The 22,041-nt window shown below is 49.0% G+C and overlaps 8 protein-coding genes across 8 annotated transcripts; 6 read left to right on the forward strand and 2 right to left on the reverse strand.

The window, feature by feature from the left end:
• Positions 1 to 862: 862 nt before the first annotated feature.
• On the forward strand, positions 863 to 1,173 carry FMAN_05471 (uncharacterized protein; the record flags this gene model as incomplete). Its single annotated transcript, XM_041827867.1, has 3 exons — positions 863 to 958; positions 1,025 to 1,072; positions 1,138 to 1,173. The coding sequence occupies 3 exons, from the start codon at positions 863 to 865 to the stop codon at positions 1,171 to 1,173; spliced, it is 180 nt and encodes a 59-aa protein (XP_041678787.1).
• Positions 1,174 to 1,609: 436 nt separating this feature from the next.
• Positions 1,610 to 3,497, forward strand: FMAN_05470 (uncharacterized protein; the record flags this gene model as incomplete). The annotated part of the gene is made up of 4 exons (XM_041827868.1): positions 1,610 to 1,938; positions 1,985 to 3,035; positions 3,082 to 3,255; positions 3,306 to 3,497. The coding sequence occupies 4 exons, from the start codon at positions 1,610 to 1,612 to the stop codon at positions 3,495 to 3,497; spliced, it is 1,746 nt and encodes a 581-aa protein (XP_041678788.1).
• A 742-nt stretch (positions 3,498 to 4,239) lies between these two features.
• On the forward strand, positions 4,240 to 7,184 carry FMAN_05469 (uncharacterized protein; the record flags this gene model as incomplete). The annotated part of the gene is made up of 5 exons (XM_041827869.1): positions 4,240 to 4,806; positions 4,856 to 5,178; positions 5,223 to 5,392; positions 5,443 to 7,009; positions 7,055 to 7,184. The coding sequence occupies 5 exons, from the start codon at positions 4,240 to 4,242 to the stop codon at positions 7,182 to 7,184; spliced, it is 2,757 nt and encodes a 918-aa protein (XP_041678789.1).
• Positions 7,185 to 8,861: 1,677 nt separating this feature from the next.
• Positions 8,862 to 9,978, forward strand: FMAN_05468 (uncharacterized protein; the record flags this gene model as incomplete). The annotated part of the gene is made up of 2 exons (XM_041827870.1): positions 8,862 to 9,037; positions 9,084 to 9,978. The coding sequence occupies 2 exons, from the start codon at positions 8,862 to 8,864 to the stop codon at positions 9,976 to 9,978; spliced, it is 1,071 nt and encodes a 356-aa protein (XP_041678790.1).
• Positions 9,979 to 10,226: 248 nt separating this feature from the next.
• Positions 10,227 to 11,543, reverse strand: FMAN_05467 (uncharacterized protein; the record flags this gene model as incomplete). The annotated part of the gene is made up of 3 exons (XM_041827871.1): positions 10,227 to 10,959; positions 11,004 to 11,431; positions 11,481 to 11,543. 3 exons carry the CDS (start codon positions 11,541 to 11,543, stop codon positions 10,227 to 10,229), a joined length of 1,224 nt encoding a protein of 407 aa, XP_041678791.1.
• A 482-nt stretch (positions 11,544 to 12,025) lies between these two features.
• On the forward strand, positions 12,026 to 12,450 carry FMAN_05466 (uncharacterized protein; the record flags this gene model as incomplete). The annotated part of the gene is made up of 2 exons (XM_041827872.1): positions 12,026 to 12,286; positions 12,340 to 12,450. 2 exons carry the CDS (start codon positions 12,026 to 12,028, stop codon positions 12,448 to 12,450), a joined length of 372 nt encoding a protein of 123 aa, XP_041678792.1.
• A 417-nt stretch (positions 12,451 to 12,867) lies between these two features.
• Positions 12,868 to 14,415, forward strand: FMAN_05465 (uncharacterized protein; the record flags this gene model as incomplete). Its single annotated transcript, XM_041827873.1, has 3 exons — positions 12,868 to 12,936; positions 12,983 to 13,909; positions 13,957 to 14,415. The coding sequence occupies 3 exons, from the start codon at positions 12,868 to 12,870 to the stop codon at positions 14,413 to 14,415; spliced, it is 1,455 nt and encodes a 484-aa protein (XP_041678793.1).
• A 574-nt stretch (positions 14,416 to 14,989) lies between these two features.
• Positions 14,990 to 16,771, reverse strand: FMAN_05464 (putative protein urg3; the record flags this gene model as incomplete). Its single annotated transcript, XM_041827874.1, has 5 exons — positions 14,990 to 15,073; positions 15,128 to 15,759; positions 15,806 to 16,022; positions 16,069 to 16,344; positions 16,391 to 16,771. The coding sequence occupies 5 exons, from the start codon at positions 16,769 to 16,771 to the stop codon at positions 14,990 to 14,992; spliced, it is 1,590 nt and encodes a 529-aa protein (XP_041678794.1).
• Positions 16,772 to 22,041: the final 5,270 nt, after the last annotated feature.

Here is a 22,041-nt window from a genome sequence, read left to right on the forward strand (position 1 = left end):
ACCCGACATTGACGCTGCTGATAAATTCGACATCAAAGATTAGACATACTTTCGATCACTCCATCAATCACGGTTAACGTAGCGCTCAGAAAGGATGTTTCTGTCAGTATCTTGATCAGAATTCTACAGGTCTGTCGCATACTGTCCGGGAATAATTTAGTGATTGATGCACAGTTTCTTCGACAGCCATCGAGTCATCCTTGAGGCAGTTGCTCATAGTAGCTTTGCGATGAAACATTGACAACGGCATTGTTGAACACTTCTAAAATAGATACAAAGACATTGCAGACCCTTCACATATTATGTTTCTTCCACTTCTCGTTTCTTTCATGGTGCGGATTAAGGCTCAGTTAAAAAGAGTCACATCAGGCTGCACCTCGCTGCGTGTTGGCTTCGCAATCACCTGCATGACCAAAATGTGAGCCATCGCCCCAAGACTGGCACGCTATCAGCCAACGGCGTCCATCATTTCAAACCACCCTTGCTGCTTATGCCTCTCTTGGCGCATTTCCAGCTGCAATATGGCGTACAGCGGTCACACTTCGAACTTGATAGGCAATTGATCCGAGAGCCTGATCCCCTAAGCCCGGCCCGTTGCGCTATCCAGCGAGGATTTACCAATCGCCATCTGATACTTCGAGCAAGCCCCGCGTTATCTTGAGCCGCAGCCATCGGTAGAGCGAATATCTAGCAACCTGCTCTACATACCTGGCACAGTCCCGAACCATTCCCGAGGCAGACTATCTTCAGGCGGAAAGAAAAATGCCCAAGGCGAACTTGCGCAATACAGGACTGAGAAAACAAAGACTTCGTCACCAGAATCTAACCGCATTGCACGATCACCAATCGTTTGGTTGCCACCATGAAGCACAACTCTATTGTTGCATACAAGGTGCGGCTAGAAGATGTACGAAAGCACCTTCGGGCCAAGTTCAATGACCAGACCATTGAGGTCGAGGTATGTAGATCGGGTCACCGAGAGTGGCAGTGCTTTCGTGTACCAGAAGCTGATCCGTTGCTCCAGCATATAGGAACCGAGTTTGTGTTCTATCTTCCAGTGACCTTGACTGAAGTAGGTTGTCTTGTTGCATTTGTACATCTTGTGATGTCTCTCCCAACAGCTGACATCTGGAACAGGCTGAGAAAGACGAAATCTATGATCTAGCGCCATGAATCACGCAAATGGCTACAAAGACATTCCTGATATATCTTTTCACAATACCCAATGTGAACCCTTGCTTTTACTTCTAGTTATTTACGCATATGAGCAATATTGAGTGTTCTGTTCGGGTTACATGAGGCAAGTTGTATGCGCCTTCGACTCAGCCACTTTGTATGTCAGTACCCTACCTGGCCTCATACACATTGTCTATCTCTACCATCTTCATTCACACCATCCACAAGCATCACTGCCAACTTGCTTTTGTGCACAGTCAATATCAGGCACTCTTCATCAAATTTTGCCGTTGCATTTGATCTAGGCTATGCGAATCTTGGACCCCTGTTCTGTGGAATTGGAATTCTGTTCAAGGAAATAAAATAGCTTGGTCCCGAGTAATCTACGAAACCTTCAAGCACTAGCTCATTTATCAAATTGCCATATACTATCATGTCCTCCCAAAATAGTATCGCTACTGTGGAGCTGTCCGAACAGGAACGTTACTTCGACAAGATATGCGATGCTTCTCACAACTACCCTCAAACTGCTCCCAGCAGCAGAAGGAGTACCAAAGCCCGGAAAGCAGTAGCTACTACGTGGAATCGAGAAGCAGCTCGTATCTTCCACCCGAGACCCGAAAATGCTTGTCTCAAGATCTTTGAAACGTGCGACTGCATGACTCCATGCAACTGTCAATCGCTCTCGGGTGATGTCAAGACCATGGAAGATCTATTACTTCGCTTACAGCCGAACAAGAAAGCCCCAAAGATGAGATACGTGTAAGTGCGCTGGTCGTTACTTGGGCACAGGATGTAACAAACCCAGGTCTCTCCTTTCCAAATCTTCCAAAGATCAAGTCAGATGTCCAATTAAGATGTTCAAATATCTATGCACATATCAACGAATCCCAGCTTCGTTCTTAAGCTGTCTCTACTCTTTCCGCCGGTCGCACTCTGCTCAAGAATGGTGTAACCTTCCTCAATTCAACGACGACAATACTTTGCTCTCGTCTGATGATGATATCCTGCCTCTCGATCGAATGGGTCTCTCAGGGCGCGAAATTAGGTATTCGTTTGTCTTGAGATCCGTCGAGAGCTCCACCTCCGTCCCAAACAGATCTTGGGGAGTCCGACAACTCGCAGTATATCATTCTTTTGACATTGAAAACGGGCAGTCGCTTTGGCTAACCTGCAAGGGGAACTCGCTGAACGAGGAGTTATTCCAAGAAGCTTTGTCTGAGAATAAATGTCTTCAATCAAGTGTTCTGGAATCTGTTCCACAGGCGTTCTCGTCTTCCCTTGAGGTTCTCACTATGCTGATTGATTGGTGCGATGATGATTGGATATTCTACATCAACGAACTTTTTGATGGGATCAAACCACTTGTGGACAAAGCGAGAACGCCCGCCATAAAAGACGAGTCAGCCCTTACCAAAGACGTGAAAATCATCACAGGTTTGGCTGAATCGCCTTCGAAAAGGCTTTCGCATATGACGAGCCTCGAATCTAGGACGACCCGCAGTCAGAGCAATGAAAAGGGGGACCCATGGGGTGATCTCAATGACCGAGTCAAACGACTCGAGAGGCTTGAAGTGTTTTCTTTTGACGAGCTACAGAAACTACAGCAAGGCCTGGAGACGATCCAGGAAGCGCTCCTGGTTCTCAAGCTAAACAACCAAGTCATCAGACAGATCCGCGAGCACTACCAGTGTCTTATGACCCAGTATCGGCTTCCCGCTTTGAAAGGGATCAAGAAGGGTTGCGAGGAGTCGTTCATTCAATATTGTCGGCACTCTCGAAATATTGAGGCCAATATCGATGCTCATCAGGCGCAGCTCAATGCGCTGCTACTGCTCGTCAAGGAGAGCAAAGAAATGGTAAATCGCTCTTCAGCGCCAAGAGATCCAGGGCTAATTTCCTTAGTACAACACCATTCTCCAATACAAAACCATCCAGATCAACAAGATCTACGCAGAGAGCGCTCACTTGTCGACTCGGAATATGGAGAATATCGCAAACAAGACCAAGCAAGAGACGAGCTCAATGCATATCATCACTTTTGTGACTCTGATTTTCCTCCCTGGAACATTCATGGCTGTACGTCACTGTGTCCTTGGACATGTTGCAACAACTAATCATATTTGCAGTCTTTCTTCCAGAGCGGTATTCTTGAGTGGCCTCAAGTGAACGCCAAGGCGCCATGGAGGCTAAACAAGGAGATATTTTCTCTATTTTTTGGCCTCTCCGCTACCATCACGATCGTCACCATTGTTGTTTGGATGATCATTCTTTTCATGCTGCGCAGGCCGCATAGCGAAAGAGTCAAACACGCATCTTAGAGTAACACAGCACAACCTCATTTCATTTCCTACCATTTTAATCCTATCTGTACTTTATAGACAATAGATTTCAACACGAGTCAGGAGCTCGTAAACAAGATATATCTCAGCAATTATAGACAAAGCAGCATATGCCTGATGATGTCGATTCATGTCCATGCGTGGGATCATTTGATAAGCTGTAGCCTGGTTCCCCGCGCCGATGTGCATGTCACACCATATCCTGTCTCACCCTCTTATGAGGCTCTACCATCTGGTCTCGAACAGGCCTCCTCATGATAGACTACATCTACCATGTTCCATCTCCGCCACTTTCAAGGTAAAGATCCTCAGATCAGAGATCCAAATCATACGAGAAGGCAGAAAAAGAGCGGCTTTGCTTTTAAGGCATCTGCAACACAGCCTACTTTGCCAGCTAGTGGTGGGCATGATACCATGTTGCAGAGGAGAGCCTTGCTGCATATGCACGTCCTTGCTAACCAATCTGGAAAGATGATGACCCGAACTGGCAAGAATTGGAAAGTGCCTTGTTGGAGAAGATCGCGCATGCCTCTAATGCGAACCACTCTCCTGCGACCTTAAATAATTAACCGGAAAAGACCTCCACCACTTTTACCTTCCATCACCATCACCATCACCAGATTCCCCTCTTCTACATATCTAAATTATACACAATTAGACCAGAAAGATTGCTGTTTTCACTCTCACGCCGGACTCTTGTGGTCCTCGTTGGATAGCCGCCATGTCCAATCCCAGAAAACGCCCGCGCGACGAGCGCAATGAGGAGTTTATGCGATATGTTCAGAATGAATCGCATCCGGGATTCGACGGAAACGACATTCCGACCAAGTTCGTGAGCCCTGCAGTCACGGCCAGATGGTGGAAGAAAAGTGGCCAGCGAAGATTATCTCGAGCGATCGATCGCAACATCCACGCTCTTCCTACGACGATTGAGAATGGCTACCTGAACATCTTCTCCATTTTGGTGTACATCAGCAGGACATACCTCATCAACAACTTCACTTCCAATGGTTATCAGGACCAGCAACTCCCTTTACTCAATGCGCGATGTTTTGGTGACGACCCTGCACTTGTCGATGACATGAACGAGTTTTGCGAGAACCAGTGGATGTTCTGTCCTCTGATATTCTCGAGACATACCCCCATGGATAAGCGATACATCGATTCTCGGCAAATATTACCTATCGAAACAACTTCCACGATAACCACTGATTCGAATTACTCCAAATCAAGTATCAGAGTTGTAACCCTGTACCCTGAATGCTTCGATCGCGAATGGAGTCCAACGGTAAGTTCCCTCCTCCGCACCTCCCATTCCAACTACCTAACGTTAGCAGGGTACTGTCGTTTTGAAAGAGTACCGCACACGAGAAAGAGAAACTTTGCGAGATGCATGGATAAAGGAATACAATGCTTTCGCCGCGATCGAGTCTTGCGATTACATTGTTAAATATCTTGGTTCATTTGAACAGAATAATCGCTGTTTTATGATCCTAGAGCATGCGAGTGAAGGTAGCCTACTCGAATTATTCAAGCGCAACGAACGACCGGTCACCGAAGAAGAGCGGCGATATTTCTTATATGGCTTGATGGGTCTCACCAAGGCCATCGACAAGATACAAAACCTGGGAGGCGGCCCTAGGAATCAGCGAACAGGATTGTACGTGACACTCCCAGTTTTCTTCATTGTTACTAATGTTGTAGCTCTCACCGTGATATTAAGCCTGCCAATATCTTGGTATTCCCTGGTCAAGATGGGCGGTACTCGTATGGCTTCCGAATGAAGCTTGCTGATTTCGACACTGCAACACCCAATCGACCAATAGATGAGGATGAATCCAGTTTCCAGGACAATGACGGAAACAGGACATACTGTAACTACTCTCATCTTGCAGTGTTTTGTTGCGTTAACAGATTACAACAGGCTCTCCCGAAGCAACCAGGCTCTACAGGGACCAGGAGAATGGTTTTATGCAGGTTCCAGTAGCCTCCGATGTCTGGTCACTTGGTTGTGTCATCAGCGAAGCAATCGTTTGGGTTGCTGGAGGTACGGCTGCCCTCGATGAAGCTGCCAGCGATCGCAGGAGGGAGATCCTGACACACTGGCCACTTCTTGCCGATGGCAGCTTTGGTGAATGTTTCCATAACAGTTCCACAGCGCTTACTTGTGTTGTGAAATCACATTCAGCGGCGCTCGATGCGCTACAGGGTCCCATTTTCCTCTCGCGGAATGTCTGCAGCCTCGTCGAGCGTTGGATGCTTGTGCCATATGGAGAAAGACAATCCCCCATCCTTATCTGGAAAACGTTTGAGAGAAATTACCGGGAAATCTTTGACCCTGCTCCCCCCTTAGGTCATCATAGCACGCCTCTCTTGCCTCATCCCGGCTTCCATAACACCCCGATACTCACTCAGTCACCCATGAACATGGCCGAGTCATTGTTTCAGCCAGATCGATCTCCTCACCAACGGACGTCCTTCCATTCGGGATCATCGCGCCAGAACGGTATGGCGTTGGAACGCCCAGGAATGCACCAGCGAGACCCTCTTGGTGTCAATACTCAAATGCCTTCGAATAACGGAGCCCCAATCGATCGCCACACATCAGCTCAATGGAGTCACAATGGTTTTCAGGCTATGTCTGAGCTGGAAGACAAATCTTCCCCTGCGTCAGCGGTATCTACCAAGTCCTTCAACCTTGGAAACACGTTGGGCTCTCCAACGCATCCTGGCATCTCATTTCCTGCTCAAGATAATCATCACCATTCGATTCCCGACGCCAACAGCCCTTCCAAGACATCTGCCGACATCACCAGACTCACTCCTCAGAAACAAGAAGTGGGCATGTATGGGGGCCTTACTATTGACCATGTTGTCAGTCACCGTAAGAACAATGGTAAAAGGGAATCATTGGAAGGCTACGAAAAGTTTCGCAATCGGATGGGAAATCGGCGGTTTGTCTTTATAATAGACGATTCTGAGACAATGCGTGATAGGGAGCGCGAGGTACTCAAAGTATTGGACGTTTTGGTATGGCTCGTTAGGAAGATCGATCATTCTGGTCCAGAAATCCGCTTCACTTCAAAACCAGACAAGAGATTCCCGATAGAACGTCGACCTCGATTTCTTCTCAAGATGGACAAATTCATCAACCCAGTGCGAGAATGGCTTGGTGGCAACGACGCTGAGACTCTCTGTAATATGAAGCATTCATTCAACCAGATATTCGCAGATGCCAATGTGGTGGACCCCAAAAGGCCAACAAGCGTTGTTATCTTGACCGATGGAATATGGGAGCACGGTGGTTCTCTCGAAGAGAAAGGTGTTGAAGCCTGCATAACGAAGATTATCAGGCGAATGGAAGACAAAGGCATCGGCGACACCGCTTTCTCCTTTCAGTTCGTCAGCTTCGGTAATGATCCAGTTGGTCGTCGCCGGCTGAAATATCTAGACGACGATGCCCTCTACGGAGGGGACGAGGATAACCGGATGTAAGTTATTGTCACGGTGGGAAGGATCAAGGCTGACTGTTGCAGTGATATTGTTGATCATAAGAGTTCTGAATCGAATGTCTGGGCAATACTCACGGGGTCGGTGAGTCCAGGTAACGATAAGATCTCGGCGAGTCCCTCAACCGAGAGGCCATCGTATTCTCAGGGAGAATAAGCGATGATTTATGTGCTATGCGGGTCTTGGAGACATCGGCGTTATATGATGGACATTTACAATGTGGCATTAGACTTGGTTTATATAAATACCCATATACTGCACCTTACTCTTGGAATTTAGGATCAGTGTCCTTGAATGGGCATAACAAAATGTTGTCGAGATGATAGACGAATCAAGCTATACTTGTACAGTTCTAGCGCATTCTCCTGTTTCCCTTCCTGGCTTTTAGACAGTCTGGGATTGGATGATGCCGTTAGCTTCGCTTGGTTGGAGTGTTACCCTATGCCTTGGGTGATCAACACTTTGATGAAGAAGTTGCATATTAAGGGGAGACAAGAAAACTCAGGATCTTTAACCTAAGTGATGGAAGATTTCGGTACCCTGGTTTTATGTCAGAGGGTTTGTTTCCCCTCAAGGAATACGTATAATGACTTATGGTAAGAACTAGGCTAGTGACTTGAACATGATTCCAATATTAAAAGACAATTGCGGGTGTTACGTGCTCATTATTCTGTTAATACTCACTAACACACCATTGAAAAATCGAGGGCTTTCACCAGAAGAATATTGTAGCGATTAGAACAAGACTCAAAAGTTCAAATTAATGCCAGATATCAGAGAAGGCGCCTTTCTTGAGCATGCGAAGAATAGACTTATCTCAGGTGAATCAAGTTCTAATGACTTCCACGAATCCCTATTGTGTCAAAGGATGAACAAGAAAGTGACATTTGGCGACTGTACAGTGAACTTAAGAAGAGCTTAGAACGGCTAATTCAATGGTTCGATTTATGGATAGTTACGTGAAATGAACACAATTCGTCTTGTAGCGACTAGGAGTGAGCGACATTGACATGATCTGCCCGCCTCGAGCTTCGCCAATGACATAGCATAGAATTTCCTGCTAGATTGACGGCAAATGGTCTCAGAAGTGTAACGTAGAGCGTGTTTCCTATCATATGATATGTTGGAATCACCCGGCTGCTATGTTTCACTAAGGCCTCGGTGCCTCCAGTGGCTTTTCGGCAAGGCCCAGTCTTGGTCGAGGACGATATGGTCGCACATATACGACCAGCATAAAAATTCCCTGTTTAATTTTATGTATCTCGGTCTTTATTCGAGATACTGTGTTCTCAGTGTCGTAGCGAACGACTCGTGCTACATAAGAATGAAACTGACCTACACATCAGCACCTGGCTTCGCCAAATACTTACTTATGTAGCATTGACCGAGTGATAATGCCTTTAAAAGAGACAAAAGCTGAGATTCATAGTATGGAAGTAAGAGCGTATTGTCAATTGAGGTCTGTCCAGGTATATAGTACTCTAGACATCCGATTTTGGCTCAAAGAGAATACAGCAGATTTGACAGGGCTCATTCGATGCATAGGTACAGTTCGCGACGATCTCATCAAACTTGAAAGTAACTCGCACAATACAATAAACATAAATTCCTTAAAACCACGTGAAACACAATTATAACTTCAGCTTACCAAAAGAATTACAGCAGTCGGAGGACCAGCCAAGACGTTTCATCCTCTGGCCATATCCGGGGACGGGCGCTAAACCCCAAAAGACCCAAGCGCCAAAAGCTAAGGCAAGCTACCTTTCATCACCTCCCTCCACTCCAACTTTCCAACCCTACATCATCACCAACACCAACAACCTCACTCCCATCATGGCCTCCTATATCGACACCTCCCTCGCCGAGGCCCAGCCCGCCCCCGAACTCCTCGGTGAAGTCAAGAAGCCCAAGAAGAAAAAGGTGCTGCTCATGGGAAAGTCCGGCTCCGGCAAGTCGAGCATGAGGAGCATTATCTTTAGCAACTACATTGCCCGCGATACACGAAGACTGTAAATCCCCCTTACCTTGGTCTGGGAGTTCGAGCTGATTATGTAGGGGCGCAACTATCGATATCGATCTTTCGCACGTCAAGTTCCTCGGAAACCTCACCCTCAACCTCTGGGACTGCGGTGGTCAAGAGGCCTTTATGGAGAACTATCTCTCGCAACAGCGCGTCCACGTCTTTTCCAACGTCGGTGTGCTGATCTACGTCTTCGACATTGAATCCCGCGACGTCGACCGCGATCTCGCAACCTACGTCTCCATCCTCTCCGCCTTGCTTCAATACTCTCCCGCCGCAAAGATCTACATCCTCATTCACAAGATGGATCTCGTCGTCCCTACGGCACGTGAGTCCGTTTACGACGAGCGCATTCGGGTTGTGCGGCAGAAGACCTTTGAGTATGCGAATTCAGTCGGTATTGCTGCGTCGTCGATTGAGCTCACGCCGTTTGCGACGTCGATTTGGGATCAGAGCTTGTATAAAGCGTGGGCGTCGATTATTCACGATCTTGTGCCTAACCTCTCCGTCATTGAGCGAAATCTCGCAAACCTGGGCCTTGCCATCGAAGCTGAAGAGTTGTTGCTATTCGAGCGCACATCGTTCCTTGCCGTATCATCCTGGACATCATCTGAAGGCCAACGCAACCCAACTGAGGATCGACTAGAGCGCATATCCAACATCATGAAGCATTTCAAGCAGAGTATTTCGCGCTTCACCGGTACGCCGCGCAATGCCGAGCAGTTTATTCGCATGGAACACAAGGCCGGCAACCGATTCAGTTTGTTTATTCTCAAGTTCACGACGAACACGTATCTCATGGTTGTTCTTCCACCTGGAGAGGCTCGGTTCAACGCTGCTATGCTCAATTGTCAGATTGCCATTGAGCACTTCAGATTTCTGGATGGCCCCGCAACTCCAGCTCCCAACACCGCCACTGCTGCCGCCTAAACTGACAAGACCGCATAGATCGGAGTTATCACGGCGCATGGCTTGTTATTTGGCGTTAGGTGTTGAGATACCACTCTAGGTGATATTTTTGAGTATCAATTACATATATGCATACATGGCTCATATACAATTCATTTCGCATTTTAGCTATCTGTGATTCTATCCATGACCTCTATAAGTCAATGCTAGCATCCGCATTTGTTGACCAGTCCGTAAATCAACCTCAACGCCGATTTTTCCATTTATTTCTAAGTCCACTTGACAACGGCGGTACCGCCCTTCTTGAATTCGGGCATCTCGCCAAGAACCAAACTGCGGTCGGTGTGATCCTTGTTGGGGAATGTCGTGGAAAGAACCCATGATCGAGATCGTGTGTCTGGGGACGCTCCCTGCACGAAACCGTAGACATCGTCGATAGTGTGGGTGGTGTTGAAACGAGCGGGTAGGCGTGTGCCATCGGGCATCTGAATTCGGATCATGATTGTGGGCTGAGCATCATCGACAGTGGGAGCATTGGAGGACGAGGGAGTGGCGGAAGAAGCAGGGGCAGGAGAAGAGCTTGAACCCTCGACACCAGGGACAACAGCTCCAAGTCGTTGGCCAGAGCCACCGAAAGGTCTGTACTTCTTGGGCTGTGGCTGGTATGGTGTGTCGTGCTGGTGAAGCTTGACATCGATGGGCTGGTCATGCTGCACATTCATGAGGTGAAGAGGTGCGCGACCAGCTCGGATCAGGGCGAGGTCGGCCTGGTTTGCGGGATCGTCAAATCGGCGAAGGTCACCGTCGTCGATGCTGAAGCCATCTTGCCAGATGTGAAGAACTCGTTCTTGAGGTTCGGCGTTTGAAGAGCGAGCTGGGCCGAGAGGATCAGGAATGCTGCGGCTCTCGACACCGTCCCCCCCGAGTGTCTGTCCAGTTCCTCGGAAGCGACTAGGCTCGGAAGGGCCAGCCTCGTTCTCGGCCTCGGGACGTTGAGCGTTGCTAATTTGTCAGTTAAATTCACCTTCACATGCTCAGGGACTTACGCTCGGGCCTTGGCGAGAATATCGCTGATGATCTTCTTGGGACCGCCCTCCTGATGCGGATCTTGAACAGCCAAACCAGACTTCTCACCACCAGCGAACAGGTTTCCTCGTCCATCATCGTCTTCCCCGTCGAAGTCATCATCATCGTCATCGCCATGATCGTGTTGATGGGATGAGCTACCGAGAGATCCTAGAGTAGCAATCCCCCTCTTCCTCTGTTGTGATGCGGCAGGCTTGCGAGTTGGTTGGCTGCTGCGGGCAGCCTCTGGAGCTGGTCGGCCGTCGAGAGTTCGAGGGCCCGTATAGTTGTCAGGAGGAGCGGCAGCGGGAGCTGTGGATGTGTCGCGGTTGTCATCTTCGGCATCACGGAACCAAGCATTGCTGGCCTCGGCGAGGTCCCAGTTGTGGGCTTCGAGATACTGTCTGGCCTTGAGCGTGTTAGCTGGAGTATTCAGTGCGAGTCAGAGAGATGCGAACCTCTTCAGGGCTTGCGCCGCTCAGGCCTGCAAACTCCACGATCTGGGCGTCGTGGTCTGCCATGTTGACGATTGAAGGCGGGGTAGTTGAAATAAGTGTTGATGTTTTCAAAAGTTGCGGATTCGTGGGGAGCGTTGGTAGATTTAGAGGTGGTTGAATCAAGATAAAAAGACACGTCAATCTCAAAATGTGTTTGGTGATGAATGAAGGTTCCAGCAACAGGCAGGCAGCTTGCTCGTCACCTCTAAGCAAAGGAAGCTCTGGGTTGGTGGCGGTGGGCTCCTTCACCCCACCTCCCTCGACTGGGCCATGACACAAGTGGGGACCCACTCACCACTTCAACCTGCGGAAGTCAGGTCCATCTCTGCCCCGGTCCTGCAGCCTTACGTAAGGATCTGGGGGAATCAAGCGCGACGGTCGAGAAGCCGAGATCGTCAACAACCTCTTCAGAAGCTAGCTCAAGCCGACAACGACCAGCAATCGAGCTTCATATTATTTACTCCTTTGTCTTTATCCGAACCTGCGCTCACATCTCGAGGCCTGCCATGTCCGACGAACACAACCACCTCGCCGAGTCCGGCGTGACATTGCACTCCGACAGCGAATTATACTCTGCAGGCGATGATCTCTCTTCACCTCCCTCGTCAAACTCACCCGTCATTCTCTACAAGCCCCCTACAGTGTGGTCTTTGATACGGGGAGCTGCTATCAACCTCCTACTACCTTTTGTCAACGGCATGATGCTTGGATTTGGAGAGCTCTTTGCTCATGAAGCTGCTTTCAGGCTGGGATGGGGAGGTACAAAGGTATACCATACTGTGCAGTTCTCAGAGCTATCAACCCTTACTAACAAATACAGGTCTTTCCCCTCTCGCGCAGAAGAGTTCACCCTATCGGACCTGGTATCGAGCTTCGAGAAAAGCCATATGCTCCTCGCCCTTCGCTGGACGATTTTGCAAGCCTGGAGTAAAATGTCGGAAATCCTTCACCTTACGGATTGTTATCCATCACACCCAAGACGCACTCATCGCTGTGAATTTTCTACGAAAGAGCAAGGACGGATGAATGCATATCATGTTAAATAATTTGAGATTATATATTAGACAGGAACATGGATTGTGGCGTTTCGTTGCACCGGCGGTTCAAAATGTAAAAATCACTCATTCGAACGCAGCGACGTCAATTGCAACCACTCGACTCAATCTCTCAACTCCAATCACTCCCAGTCACAGGCCGAGGCCGCCTAATGACAAGGTCACTCGGAGATCATCGGCGGCGGACTATCGCGAACCCGACATTTACCCGCCGGTCCCGGAAAACCTCCAAAAAATTCCCAGCAACATCGCGCAACTTATTGTCCGACCCATCCCACTTCATCACCGCCGCAATGCTTCCCAGCCGAGGAATTGTGCGCTCTTTGCCTTCGGGCGCTTTCCAAAGGCCATGTGGTCATTCTGTGTGTTTGTCTCTGACCAATTAATAAACTATACTAACAATTGTAGATGTCAAGGACCCTGTGTAGAAAATTCGATGCTCGACAGTTCGGCACAGCGATGAAGAGCGCTCGCACACCTCTCACGGCTGGGACAAGAGTTGGTGTCAGGAATATTGCTGCGCCTATTTTCTTGGGGGGTGTTGCTTCTTCAAGGCAACTCTCGCTATGGGGTTACAACATCTATGGAAAGAAGAAGACAGAAGAGCCAGCTGTTGAAGCCGTCACAACGCCAGAAGCTCCCACTCCTCCCGAGACTATCGACCCCACACCCATTAATGAAGCTCCTACTCCTGCCGCCGATAAGTTAGCAGATGTGACACAGTCTGCTGAACCATCTTCAGTTCTGCCCTCCGAATTCGACCTCGAAAGCATTGCCGACCTCGCCAACCCCAGCATTCTCACGATGCCCGAGAACATTGGTTTCCTGAAGGAGATTGGCCTCGATTACGGCTGGGGTCCTACGTCCGTCATGCAATGGGTTTTGGAGCACGTTCATGTGTATACCGGTCTCGGATGGGGTGGCTCGATTGTCGCAACTGCCCTCTTATTACGTGTCATCATGATCTACCCTCAACTTCGCAGTGTCAAGTTCAGCGCTGCCACGGCCAAGATGAAGTCTGATCCTCGATCAGTGGAAAGCCTGGAGCTTTTGAAGAAGGGCTACCAGACAGGTGATCGGGAGATGATTCAAAAGGGACAGTTTATCGGCAATATGGTCCGAAAGGAATACGGCACCGAGATCAAGAACATGTTCTGGGCTTTTGTCCAGGTTCCCTTCAGTTTCGGTCTCTTCCGAGTCATCAACGGCATGATTCACATCCCAGTTCCCTCTATGGAGAACGCTGGCTGGGCCTGGTTCGCCGACCTTACGGCTGCCGATCCCTTTTACGCCCTTCCTATCGCTGGTACTGTTCTCCTGGTCGGCACTTTGAAGGTAAGATTTCCAGGCTCTATATGAGGTTCTATCTAACACCAATTTAGCTCAACTCTAAATACACGCCCCCTGAGCAAAAGGCCATGATGCAGAACATGGTCTACGTCATGAGTGCAGTTACTCTAGTTGCCACAAGCTTCCTCGGCGCTGGTGTCAACCTCATGATGGTTTCCACTGGAGCCGCCACCTTCGTCACAGCCGCCATTCTCAACAACGAGTCCGTCCGTCGCGCTCTCGATCTTCCCATCCCCAAGATTGTGGAGCCCGTCTACAAGCCTCCCCGCGTCACTCAGGCCAAGGGTTTCGAGGGCATTCGTGAGCGTCTCACCGATAACCTTGACAATATGAAGAAGAGTGTCTCCGACTCAGTCGGCAACATGACGAATCAGTACAGCGGCACTGCTGAGGAGCGAGCTGAGAAGGCGAGAAAGGAGCAGATTCAGAAGCTCGAGAACATGCGACGAAAGTTGGAGCGTGATGAGTTTGAGAAGAAGTACAAGCGATGAGCAACTGTATCACAAATAACTGTAAAATAAGGATAAACTTGTACAGGCATTGTATAATAGGCATTGGCGGGGTTTTTGCATGACTGGATATAAAAGTGTCTGCATGTATCTATCGATGGTCGAGTATCGATGTAATAGAACAACCATCCCAATTAATTCTGTTCAAAGACGACTCAACTCAATGAATCAAGCGGCAAACGCCTTGTACGACTCGACTTGACTCGACTTGTGTCTCAATTATAAAACTAGGCAAACCCCCTGCCAAGGATTTCTTTTCCGCCCTGGCGCTCCCTTTTGCCCATTCCATTTCAATTCATCTCATCTTGCTGTGTCTGTAATAAAATAAAGCCCACCACCTTTTTCTTGCCATTTTCGCATACGGCAAAAAAGAAAAAGATAAAAACACATCTTCTGGTTTTAATTTGAATAAATGCTTTGAATGCTTTCGAAGTGAGTTTAAAAAAAGAAACTTTAAGCTTCACGCTCTATTTCCTCCCCCTCGAGTTTCCCGTAATGTTCATTTCAGTTAATACATCCAAGAAGGGCATATGTTGATTAAAACAGCGCCTTTTGTTTAGAATACGGTGCCGTCGCTCTCGATAAGGATCGGGGGCTCCTTGGTATTAGGTCTGTTGATCTCGGCAATCTCGCGGCCGCCCTGGAATGAGTTAGTGCTGTTTCGGGGGATGTTGTTTGGTGGAATAAGACTTACCCTCCAGCTACCAGCCTCTAGCAACTGTGCCAAAGTCAATTCATTTCCACCCAGCTCTGGCTTCAGTGTCTTGTTGACCTCGACGCACAGCATATCGAGGAAACCGACTGTGACACCTCTCCACTCAACGATGACATCGTCGCTGGGCTCAAACATGGGTGCTACCTCGACGCCCTTGGCGCCTGTCCGTTGCACCCACTCATTGTAGTTCTGAAGACCCCTCTCCAAATCATCCTTCCTCAAGTTCAAGACACCCATATCGACGAAGAGACCACCGTTTCGGTACTCGGGCAGACCAGTGAGCAATTCTGTTCCGGCAAAGTGCATCTTGAGGAGTTGTTGCATCGGTTGCATGAGCGAGTAGGTGAGCCATTGGGTGAGCTTGTGGAAAGGAAGAATAGACTCCCAAGCAGCGGCGTTTGAGCTGTTGGGGAAAGCGGAAACCTTGGGAGACGCGCCAGGTTGAGGCATAGCCTGGCAGGGCCAAGCGTCACCAAGAGAGACACCGTTGATCGCAGTTCGGTTTGCGGGCCAGATGGGAGCGAGACCGGTCATTAGGACGTTCCACAGGACGGGCAGGGGGACGATAAGCATAGACGAAGCTTGTGTTGAGGGGTGGCCGAGGAGATGGTCTAAAAAAGATTAGCTTTATCGCGGGAGACCGTTAAAGTTACATACCGATTAAGCATCCAGGGCGACCCTCAAAGCCCCAGAAATCGTCCTTAGCGGCTAAAGCTTCTCCAAGGCGGACCAGAAGATCGGTGCGACCCTGAATACCAGCCATTTCATTGCCAGGTTTTGATTGAAGACCAGCCGCGAGTTTCTCGACGGTGAGATTCTTGAGGCCATCCTTGTCGACCTGGAATTTGTTGTTGGGGTTTCCAGAAAACAATCCCTGCTGATATTAGCATCTTGTAATGCGACAGAAAATATGTACTCACAGTCTTGAACATCTCCAAGCTGGCAACTGCGATACCCTCTGATCTTCTGTACACGCGACCATTCTCATTGCTCTTGTATTGCCAGGAAGTGCCAGCGCCTGCATCTAGAAGCACGCTGACTAGGAAAAGGTCGATCAAACGTCGGCATCGCTCTGTGTTATCCACATTGGTGGGCCAGGTGGAAAGAAGCTGGGCAATGCGATCTCGACCTCCGACAGCAAAGTGCTGGTATCTACCATGGCCGGGAATGCTGAGGAAGGGGGCATCATAGTCTCGCTACAAGCTGTTAGCTAGAAAATTGGCGATTTTCGTGGCCACTCACCTTGATAATTCCTGTAACAAAAGTAACCACGTCGGGAAACTTGCCCATATCCACATCGAAATGCTTCAACTCGTTGCGCAGTGCCTTGTCAGTGACAATCTTGCTTCGCTCTCTCACAGCACCAAGACTTCGCAAGTAACCAGCAGGGTCGAGCTGGGGGTCCGGGGGTCGAGGGAGATCGATCTTTGGGAGTTTGACTGGAGACATTGGGCCACCGGGCGAGGTACTGGTAGCTGAAGTTCGATTGAGGGGGTTGCGATTGGCGCCAGGAGCGGGAGATCTCAAGCTCGAAGAATGCGAGTTTACGCTCACGTTGGATTGGGAGGTGTTGATGGCCTGGTCGCCCTTTGGCGTCTTGTCTTTACGAGAAAACAGGCCCATCTTGACGGGCTTGTCGGAAATAACGGTTACACAGTTGTTGTACAGAATCGAGGCAATTCGTGTTTTGTTGTATGTAGAAACTGATTCTGGGCTGATAGAAAGACCAGATGAGAAAGCTGAGGCTTCGGGGAGGTGGGGCCTCTAGGAGCGATGGGCTGGACTGGACTGGACTGGACTGGAGGGGAAGGGTCCGTGAGTGAGTGGGAGTGGGCGCGCAGTCAGTCAGAGGCGGACGGAAGAAGGTTGAGAGAGGGACGAGCGTCTGCAGTGCGTCTGCGTCTTGGGTCGTAGGTGTGTCGAGGATCGGAACGAAGCGAGAAATGATTCGATGGCTACAGCGCGGGATGCGCGGGCGTTGACCTCGTGTCTTTGATGCAAGGGAGCAAGCAATTGAGATCTGACAGGACCTGAATCAGCGTCTAACAAGTCTCTCTTTTTTGCAGAAGCAAAAAAGTAGAAAGAAAAAAGCTATAAACGACAAAAACAGAAACGGTAGACAAGAGGGAAGGGGATGGGGGTTAGGAAGACGGGGCAGGGCGCTTTTGAGGAACCCAAAGACCCAAGAGCCAGAATCAGAGCCAGAGCCAAAGCCAGCTAAAACTAACAAGCCAAAAAGTCGAGTGAAGTGAACTGACTGACTGACCAGGGAGGCCCAGGCATCTCGGAACAGATGAGCAGAGGCAGTCAAAGTGTATCCACACCGGTACAAGGACCCTACCAGTATCGAGCGAGTGGGAGAAAAAGAGGCGTCAGGGGGGGGGGAGACCCTCGACTCCTCTGCGGGGATTCGGGGGCTTGAAGGCTTGGAGCTAGACCCAACAGCGGCCCAAGCAATGGGTGAGTTGGAGGTGACCGAGCGTCGTTCGGGGCCCCTGAGTCCGTCGACGATCGCACAGGGTACAAGTGATCCGCTGGGATGGTTAGAAGGATACTCTGCCTAGCACTGCACCACAGTTAGTGGTCTCGCTGGTGGTTTTGGGGCTTTGCACTGGTGAAATTCGACGGTTGCTGAGCTTGCTGCTTAGGTCAACGGGTCTCGCGAGTCAAAAGATGTCTGGTGTATCTGTGGTTTCTCGGCGAGAAATTGAACTTTGCGGATTGTTCGCCGAGCCGCAACATTCAACTTTTGGACCTGGTCATTGCTGATGATCTTGCTAGGTTCAAAACTGGGGAACAGTTATGAAGCGGCTCCGTTCATGTCGATGACCTTATGAATCGCGAAAATGCTCTTGGCGACACGGTCAAGCATTTTATGATGCAATGGCGTAACTCGTAGAACGAAGCTGATTTGGGTTTGGCTTCAAGGCAGGTGAAGAAGAGGATAGTGTTCCGTAAAGAAGAACCCTTGCTGCAGCTGCAGAATGGATGGGATGGGATGGGACTGACAGCCTTGCTGGAATTGCCAAACTCAGCTAGGTAGATAGACTAACTAAGCTATTGGAGACGGCTCGTCTTGATTGACGGCGAGCCACAAGACGGAAATGAGATGGACGCAACGAGTCATGAAAGATTCATGACAGCCTGCTAAGCGCCTGCTACATTTGCATAACGTCGATGTTAGTGGGTGACGGACTGTCCAAGATCAAGCACTAACAAGGCGGACTTGAAGACAGAAAATTGTTGAGGCCGAGCACAATTAATCGACATTCGACAATCAATCACTGTAACAATTGGAATTGGAATCTCGAAGTAACCGCCCGGGAAGAGAGGATCGGCACGAAGCGAGACAAGAAATAGTTAAGGATAAAGTCGAATTGTATGTGAAAGTGAGACATTCTGGAATGTCAAATGTCCACCACAATCGCGCGTACGAGATCAACTCCACAATGAACCGATAGAATCAGCTAAAAAAGAAAAAAAGAAACAGAAAAAGAAAAGGTTCGACTGGCGGCAGGCAACCAATTCGGTATCGGATCCTGTCTGCATCGTATCCCCAGGCTAAAGCGTGCCTACGTATTGGCGGTTTACGATAAACAACGCCAATCGGTCGGGACGTCAAGCGAAAAGAGGAAAGTGGCTTTTTTTGCTTCGAGAAAAAGAAATGACTGACTTGACAAGCGGCAGAGAGACTGTCGAATGAAAGGGTATGCCAAGAGAGGAAATGATTCGAAAATGATGGAGAGGAAAAGAGAAAAGGGTAAGAAAAAGCAAACCTATTAACTTTACGGTAGTGATGATTCGATCGTGAGAATCGAAAGATGTCGAGAAAGGAGCCACCTTACGTGATCCGATGACTTCTGTTACTGAGATGAGACATGAGGCAAACGAGATGTCAATTTCGTGTTTGCTTCATGAATCGATTCCATCATCACAAGCCTCTACTCATTCGACTCTGTACATACGGATATTCATCTTCTTTCGGTCCCCCACTTCAATCTTACAGCACATGGCAAGGGACGGAACCGCACGTGGCATCGGAGACAGCCACGGTCCGGAGAACTATTGAACCTTTTGAACAACAACATATGCAATGTGATTGTGATATAAAATCCTCTGATGCAGAACAAGTCGACTTGAGAGTCCATTGATGATGACTCGAGCAATTGAGCAATTTATGTCCTTTCACAACATCCTATTTGGGCATGCTAAGGTTCCTAGATTTCCGAGTCAGCCTCAATCCCACCCACCCAAAAGTCACTTCTCTACTGTCGAGCCCTGCGGTTTTCTATGCAAGTCTCCCAGGCACAATCACACTGTCACATTTGAACCCTTGTTCTTCCCCGGTGCATGATCCCTGTAGAAATCCAGGTACGTTTTCTACACATATCTCTAGACTCTCCTCACGCATCTCTCCCTTCGTCCTATCTCACTATCCTCTGTGTACTGTACTCACTTGCGCTGACTCGAGTACCAGCAGCACCTTCTCTATGGTCCACTAGCTCTTGTCGATCCCGTCTTCGAGATGCAAGCCAGGATCTTTGTGCAGATTGTCCGGTTCGCTGATCTACCAGAGCATGGACCACGCACCACGGCCCAGTGACAACCGCCGCGCGTGTGTGGCCAGCAGGGCATTATTCGGTTTCCCAATAGCTTGCGGTCGGCCTGCCCTCTTTGGTCCCAAAAGGAACACCGGGGCTAGTCTTACGCTTGACAAGGGAGAGACAATTTACACTGGTAAATCACCCGGCACTAGTCAGCACAAGTCAGGGGTAAACCTACTGCCCCTAGGAGCCAGAAAACCTGGGACCTCGATCCTGAGTGACAAAATAAGTCTTATGAGAAACCTCCCAACCTTAGAAGAAAAACTTACCTAAGATTATGGTGATTTGCACAAGTATTTTTGTCACTTTTGATCAAAGTCCCAAGTTTTCTGGGCCCCCCTGGACTGTAATTGCATGCTCATAACGGCTTCTTCTTTCCATCAAGCTTCTGCTGACTCTCCCCCATGAAATGGGCTCTTGTGTCTATTGGTCGCCTGATGATAATAGCGTGGGCTATTAAGAGTCTGTGCGAGCTTGTCTTTTAATGTTGTGCATCGTCAATCCACGCCTCACCCGCACGCACGAGCATGATGGTTTGTTAGTGACGTTACTTTCCACAGCACAACTTTATTTAAACAATATCAGAGTTTAAGCATGAATAATGAACAGAAATGCTTCATCACAGCTTGTCAATTCTTCACAAGTCCTCTCCAATGTCTTGCATCATCGTCGATCTAATCGATGAGTATCCACAGCTTCGACCCGACAAGCAAAAGAACCTTTCATCACAACAATCACAGCAGCAAAAACAGAAGCTTGGTACCAAGAATGGCTCTGACCCTTGATACCATCGGGCCGGATCGCCTTCCCCCGGCGGGCCCAAGCCAAATTTGGTGCTTTACCGGGGGGTTATTCCGACTGCTCTTTTGAATCCCAGCCGTTCTGTTCCTGGCTAAACGAAGCGGAACCAGTCAACCGCAGCCTAGAGAAAGAGGGCCAAGGTTGCAGCGAGATTAGGGGGGATGGAATTTTCGAAATGGAAGCTCGGGAGAAGGGCTCACGAATGTGATGGCTCACGTAGAAAAGTGCCGCCTTTCAGCATTCCAGTCGACGGACAATATCACCGACCCGAGAAACTCTCCAACGTCCAGGTAAACTTAACTTGTTCAGGATATCTTTAAGCGGTTGGGATACCACGCTAACTAATGAATTGGGTCTTGGTAATGCACTCAATCTTGCATATCCATTCCGCACCATTTTTACGATTACCTCAATTCGGACGAAAGGGCGGCACAGTCTTGCTGAACTTGGCCGATATCTATGTACAGTGGCCGATATTACGGTACATCCATCCCCAAAGTGCCCAATCTACGGATACAGAGCCATCCCAATATCTCAGTAACATTTTGCGTTGTTTTTCATCACTGCTCATTTACCAGCTTTCACAAATCCCATGTCTCTCCCAATAAAAACAAACCCCCTGGCACCGGGAATCTTCCCCGAACGCTCCCTCGGTTCCGTCATTTCATTTCAGTTTCTCGTTAACAACGCCCTTTTCTTCCCATCCCACATGGCAACCTTTCCTCGCTGGTAAACTCTCATTCAGCCTTTACTGGATATTGACCATGTGCGTGGCGTCGGGCTTTCTGTATTAGGTTCAGCTAGGCTTGTCCTAGATACAAATCCGTGTCTGTGCCGTGCCCCGGACTCTGGACGGTTTTTGTCTTGCATGACTCTTGCGCTTTGATCTCCAGTTCACGCTGTGGTGACCTGATCCTTATCCTACTGCCAGGACCATCTCTGTGCCCGGGTTGAGAACATGTGAAGGCTGGCTGAGACAAGAAGTCATCGAGATGATGGGGAAAACATGAGAGATACCGAAAGGATACATCTTTTTTCAGGGTTCACGAGGCAGCAGTAAATCCCCTGTCATTACCACGTTTTACCACATTCTGGGGACTATTGACGCCGCAGAAGTGCATAAAATCCCATGTCCTTCAACCCATTCCATGCATTCCCCCCAAAAGAACCCATATCCGAATATCATCCAACACACACGCCCATCTGCACCATCGCTCCCACTTCCCATCCCTAGACCCAACGACTTTCTTCGAGAACAACGCACCAGGGGCAATCCCGGACCGTTTCAGCCATGGCCAGAAACAGACCTTCCCTCCGAAGATCCCCTTCGCTTCGTTGACCAGAGAGCCGGTAACCTAGACTGTTCTCGTCATTTAAACTTTCTCGCTTGGGTTTCAGAATACGGGTTTTTGTCCTGACTAACGGACGTTTTTTTGGTCGGATGGGTTTGCGACAGGAGCGCAACAGAAAACGGTAGCTGACTCGCTT

Source organism: Fusarium mangiferae (genome assembly GCF_900044065.1).
Source record: "Fusarium mangiferae strain MRC7560 genome assembly, contig: FMAN_scaffold002, whole genome shotgun sequence".
NCBI classification, from domain to species: domain Eukaryota; kingdom Fungi; phylum Ascomycota; class Sordariomycetes; order Hypocreales; family Nectriaceae; genus Fusarium; species Fusarium mangiferae.